Genomic DNA, 6,134 nt, shown 5'->3' on the forward strand with positions numbered 1-6,134 from the left:
GCTGGGGAGCTGCTGGCTTCCTCACATTAAGAGATTTCAGCAAGAAATGTGCCATGACTCACAGTGATCAAAAGTCACTCAAGAGACTGAGGAAATGGATGATTCGCTTTTTAGCAGATATATTTTAGACATGTAATTAATTACATTTTGTCTAGACTCTATCTACCTACACAATACAGATAATCTATGTGCATTGACTATAAGGTATGTTGTTGAGTTGGACATTGTAATCATACAAAAGCTCTATGTAATATTCTACACAATTTATATTAATTTCAGGCATTTAAATTTCCATTGAAAATATACTTGATTTATAGTTGAGTGAACTGCAGTAACATTGGTAAACAAAAGATCTCTGTTGAATCTTGGAATGGGGGCTTTTGTTTCGAAACACCTCAATACAAATAGAAGCTTGGGGGTCAGTTTCAAAGATACAGATGAGTTTTCCGTGGAGAATCTCCAGTCAAAATTTTTTAAATTTTGAATGGGGATTCTCCATACAAAACTCACTTCACAATCTATGTCTGTGAAACCAGCCCAATAACAGGGATAAATTATGTTTGGTTCAAAATAAAGCTGTTTTATTGTCAGGCATTCAACACACTGAATACATTATACTGCAATGTATTATAAATTTCAGAAAAAGGAACAGTGAACAATTTCTTACTGACACAAAATATTCAATATTGTATTCAACAAAAACAGGTATTTATAGTCTACATTATATGCTGCATTTAAAAATCCATTATATGGCATGCACTTCCTGTGTAATCAGAGACAAAAATGTTTAATGTCCATACTGTAACATTTTCATATTTAAAATGAAAAACGTAATTCTCCATTTTCCATTTAATATAGCATTTACTGTACATATACCATCTTCCCTTTATTTCCAGACACCAAGTGCTTCATATGAGAAATAGACATATTTATGTCAAAAATTAATTTGCATACAATATGTGAAATCTTTTGAAAAGTGTTTCTAGACAGTGAAAGCATGTGCATTCGTAGCGTATGCCCAGTTCCGTCACAATCTGCCGTGACATCAGACTCAGTTGTGGGAGGTCATGTGGCGTGAGAGGTGGTGTCTCTCCCTGAAGGCCTCGCTGCAGATGGGGCACTTCAGCTTCTCCTCCCTCCTCCTCTTCACCAGCGGCTCCACCGCGAACTCCTTTTTGTGGTGCGACCTCATGTGGTACACCAGGTCGGAGGTCATGCGGAAGGAGGCGTTGCACTTGGCGCACCAGTTCTGCGCGGGCAGGCAGAGGGAGGTGAAGGACGGGGGCAGGAGCGTCAGCGCCGGGGGCAGCTGCACGGCCATCGCCCCGGAGGCCTTGGGCCAGAACGGCGTGGTGAAGAGGAAGGGGCTCTGCTTGGGGCCGGCGTGGGCCAGCAGGTCCTGGCTGTGCAGCCTGGAGAGGAGGGGGTCGGGCTGGTAGAGTCTCCCCGGGCAGGGCACGGAGGGGAGCAGTTTGGAGGAGAGCTCCAGCGGGGACAGCCGGTGGGAGGGGAGGCACGGCTGGCTGAAAGCGCTCTTCCTGTCGGGGCTGCCGATGGGGCGGGGCACGGAGCTGAACGCGCTGCCCGGGGCGGGGCCCTCGGGGCCACAGCGAGGCTGCGTCTCCGTCAGGACCGGCCTGTGAGCGCTCAGCCTGCCCGTGTCCCTGTGCTGCGGGCCGTCTGAAGCCTTCCTGACCTCTGTGAACGCGCTCCTCTTCTGTCCCCCGGGCTCAGGGCCGGGCGGGGGGAAGGCCCGTCTGTTCTCCCCCGAGCCAAGCACCTCCCTGCATTGTTGGGCCGGGCGCTCTAAATCCTCCTTGGACACGGGGGATTTAGAGGAGCTCCTGCTCCTGTTCTCCTCCTCCTCCTCCTCCTCCTCAGAGTACTTCCTCTTGCTGCCGCTCCGGATCTCAGCCTCCCTGTTGCTGGGCGGCCGGACTCTGTTGTTCTCCAGATCCCGGGCCAGGTTGTGGAAGTCTGTGGCAGGCTTGGCGTCCTGTGAGCTGGGGCGCCTGTGGGCCGGTCTGAGGGGCTCAGGACTGGAGCGAGGGGGAGTCGGGTCAGCACACTCAGGCCTGTCTTCACACTCCCCATCCGCACGGTTCATGTGATACAGCCCCTTAGTGCAGCAGAACCGCGAATGAGCCAGAAACGGGAATTCAAACTGGAAGCGCTGGTTGCAGTCCTGGCACACGTAAGGGGGCGCCCCTGAGAAAGACATACAGAATTTACTCTCAAATTAAGGGCATTTAAATGTATTGAAAAACAGCTATTACTTTGTATACAAGCTTATTAATTGTGATCTTATCCATAATCAATAGCAAAAAACCTGACGGCTAAATATGAGGCTAATTTACATGCAAAAGACATTATTTGACAGGCAATCATTTCCTTAATGCTATCTGGTATGCTATCACATCAGTTAGCATCTTTACATTTTTTCACCGAATGAAGTAATGAGAGGTCATTCTTATCTATTATTCATTATTCCCTTTGCAAATATCCAGCAACCTCACAAACCAAAAGCTACATTAAACAGGTTATGGGCCCAAGAAGATTTACCGACCAGAAACAACAGAATGCTCAGTGGCAGCGTACCTTTGCTTCTGGCGTGGGCCCTGCTGGAGCTGAGCAGGAGCAGAGCCACCAGGTCTTTCCCGTACCACACCAGCAGCTCCTCGTCCTTCCCGATCCTCCGCAGGGACCTGTAGAACAGCTGCCCGTTCTTCACGTAGGCCTCCAGGTTCTGCTCCTCCCCGTCCCGGGCCGACTGGACCAGACGCAGCCACACTCGGCCCTCCGAGGACCCGCTCACGGCCGACGTGTCCACCTGCACAGCCCACAGCACAGCCCACAGCACAGCTCAGAGCCTGTGTCCATCTGCACAGCCCACAACACAGCTCAGAGCCTGTGTCCATCTGCACAGCCCACAGCACAGCTCAGAGCCTGTGTCCATCTGCACAGCCCACAGCACAGTTCAGAGCCTGTGTCCATCTGCACAGCCCACAGCACAGCCCACAGCACAGCTCAGAGCCTGTGTCCACCTGCACAGCCCACAGCACAGCTCAGAGCCTGTGTCCACCTGCACAGCCCACATCAGCTCAGAGCCTGTGTAGCACTACCAAAGCACCAGCCTGTGTCCATCTGCACAGCCCACAGCACAGCTCAGAGCCTGTGTCCACCTGCACAGCCCACAGCACAGCTCAGAGCCTGTGTCCACCTGCACAGCCCACAGCACAGCTCAGAGGCTGTGTCCACCTGCACAGCCCACAACACAGCTCAGAGGCTGTGTCCACCTGCACAGCCCACATCACAGCTCAGAGCCTGTGTCCACCTGCACAGCCCACATCACAGCTCAGAGCCTGTGTCCACCTGCACAGCCCACAGCACAGCCCACAGCAGCTCAGAGCCTGTGTCCACCTGCACAGCCCACAGCAGCTCAGAGCCTGTGTCCACCTGCACAGCCCACAGCAGCTCAGAGCCTGTGCAGCACTGCCTAATGAACCAGCCTGTGTCCATCTGCACAGCCCACAGAAGCTCAGAGCCTGTGTCCACCTGCACAGCCCACAGCAGCTCAGAGCCTGTGCAGCACTGACTAATGAACCAGCCTGTGTCCACCTGCACAGCCCACAGCAGCTCAGAGCCTGTGCAGCACTGACTAATGAACCAGCCTGTGTCCACCTGCATAGCCCCCAGCACAGCTCAGAGCCTGTGTAGCACTGCCTAATCCACTAGCTTGGGTCCACCTGCACAGCCCACAGCAGCTCAGAGCCTGTGCAGCACTGTGTAGCACTGCTTAATGCACCAGCTCCTAACGCACCACCGCCTAATGCAGCAGCCCCTAACATTTTCCTCTACACTTCAAACAGGTTTCAGCTATTGAGATTAGGCACACAATACTTTACAGGAAGCACAGCGTGAAAATGAAAATATTGTGCTTTGATTAAAATGGTGCACAATTGTTTGTTGTTTATTTTTCCTTTTTAAGTCTTCTTCAGTTAGGAACTGTTTATTTTATTTATTAATAACTGACAAAAATGCATATTCAAAAAACTAGTATGATAACATTATCAAAACCAATTATAGTCATATTACACGTCAGCTATATATACAACAGAAGTAGGTGTCTGCCAAATATATGTAATGTATAATACTAGAATAGTTGAATTGGCAAATTGTCAAGTCAAACACCACACATATTTTCATAAATTGACATTGTCACAAGTTCACAAAACATATAGCTGTTAAAAAAAACTTACTCTGAAGATATAAGGTGCAGTTCGCTTGTCTGTAGATTTCAGAGCAATGAAAGCAATGCTGTCATACAGGGATGTATGGCTCAAAACACAAGGGCCAAAAATGGCGTTTTCCGGGATGTCACAAGTAGTGTAGACGCTGGTGAATATATCTGTGAGACACTGCTGCATCGCCTTGGCTTCAACACCCCAACTTGCCTTTAAAGGAAGAGAATCTTCCATCATCTTCTGTAGGAGAAGACATTAGTAGGTGAGTACAGGGTCTTGACAACAGAAAATACATCTCAGCTCCCCACAGCAAAGTGAGTAGCTTTAAACCTCATAATAAATTCCTCTGTGAAAAATCTCTATATTATTTGGAAATGGTCAGACCTAGTATTCATTTTTAGTTAGATGTAAATAAAGTGAATGGCACTATATGAGAAGAAAAGTATTATTATTATTATTATTATTATTATTATGACTATTCTTCGTATTATTATCGTATATCTCATAAGATGCAGGTGTGACTAAGCTTTGAGTGCAATAACAAATATAGAGATAAAATGTAAAACCTTATGAATAAAATATAGGAATAGGAACCACTAAAAAATGTAAGGGGACATTGAATTGATTCATAGTTAGCTAACCTTACAGCACAGATCCACAAATGGGAAATAGACCTATTAATTTGCATAATCCTACATTTTCCCTTGGAGACTAATTAAGGCATTGAAGGAAGAAAATTATTTCTTCTCTGCACACTTATTTGCAATGCAAACAAATTCCACTTATCCAGTTATATATGAAATATGGACTGGCATGTTAATCTGTCATAAAGAGTGACAGAAGTCAAATTGTCCAGATCCAACGCTGAATTTTTTTATTTTATATTTATTCATATTATAACCGCATATTACTAATAAAATAATACATAGAAATGTCTAGTATATCATCTAAGTGTTTAAATATATTTTGCAATCCCCTCCCCTCTCTCATTTTCTGAACACTGGGGAATTAAACATTTTATTTCAGGACAAGCAAACAAACAAATGAACAAATAATACATAAATAAACAAATACAAAAATAAAAGTTTATTTAATTATTTATTACATTTTAAAGTTAGCAGCTCAAAATTTTAACATTTTGTTTATAACGTCACTTCAGCAAGCACCACAAATAAGTCAATGAAAATGAATTTCATCAAATGGAAGTAATGGAATTCTGAATGAGCACTCATACAATAGGCTGATTGTGTGCTATGATCAATATACCAGAACAATACTTTATCTTATAGACTACATGATGCACTCACTTGCTGTTACAATTCCTACCTACTAAGATGTGCATTCCGTATCATTTCTAGATAAAGGTACAATATTTAAATCTTATTGCCTGCAGTGAAGTGCCTCCCGCAACATTTTCCTAATTAAATGCAAACAAAAACACTTACCGTTTGTTGAAAGCACTATAATCCACAATGACGAAGTGGTGCTGATTACAGCTTGGCTGCAAAACCAGACAGTTTCCACTGTTTCCGCGTTGTCAATACATCACGATGTTATTTGAAAGTGACAGTGTTCACAGTCCTTCTTGTTTAGTGAGCAGAGTCGTTCTGATGAATCCGACGCTCTGGCGGACTGGCACATAAACGCGAGCACTTTTTGTTTGCGGCGCATAATCTGCCCAATGAGGCGTGTCACGTTCGGTCTCCTCCACTTAACCCTTTACTGACTGATGTACCATTAATACGCTTTATAAATGGCGTGAACACCGTTATCATTGTATTGCCATATAAATATCTACCAAAGTTATTTCGGCTAATGTTTAAAATACAGTATGAAGGCCTAATGAAAAATCATAAAACAACAAATAGGTTAAAACAAACAGCCAATCGA

At 45.4% G+C, this 6,134-nt stretch overlaps 1 protein-coding gene across 1 annotated transcript; it reads right to left on the bottom strand.

The window, feature by feature from the left end:
- Positions 1-569: 569 nt before the first annotated feature.
- On the bottom strand, positions 570-5,826 carry LOC133105614 (PR domain zinc finger protein 8-like). The gene is made up of 4 exons (XM_061215817.1): positions 5,690-5,826; positions 4,260-4,484; positions 2,599-2,830; positions 570-2,208 (listed from the first exon to the last, which is right to left on the bottom strand). The coding sequence occupies exons 2-4, from the start codon at positions 4,479-4,481 to the stop codon at positions 1,052-1,054; spliced, it is 1,611 nt and encodes a 536-aa protein (XP_061071801.1). The 5' UTR covers positions 4,482-4,484; positions 5,690-5,826; the 3' UTR covers positions 570-1,051.
- Between the last annotated feature and the right edge of the window lie 308 nt (positions 5,827-6,134).

Source organism: Conger conger, chromosome 12 (genome assembly GCF_963514075.1).
Source record: "Conger conger chromosome 12, fConCon1.1, whole genome shotgun sequence".
Taxonomy (NCBI): domain Eukaryota; kingdom Metazoa; phylum Chordata; class Actinopteri; order Anguilliformes; family Congridae; genus Conger; species Conger conger.

Excerpts from the sequence above, each read along its gene's own strand:
- LOC133105614 (XM_061215817.1), bottom strand. The coding sequence starts at position 4,481 with ATGATGGAAGATTCTCTTCCTTTAAAGGCAAGTTGGGGTGTTGAAGCC. Across the intron at positions 2,831-4,259 it reads CTGCACCTTATATCTTCAGA|GTGGACACGTCGGCCGTGAG; the intron begins GTAAGTTTTTTT and ends TGGGCTGTGCAG. Across the intron at positions 2,209-2,598 it reads GGCCCACGCCAGAAGCAAAG|GGGCGCCCCCTTACGTGTGC; the intron begins GTACGCTGCCAC and ends TGTCTTTCTCAG.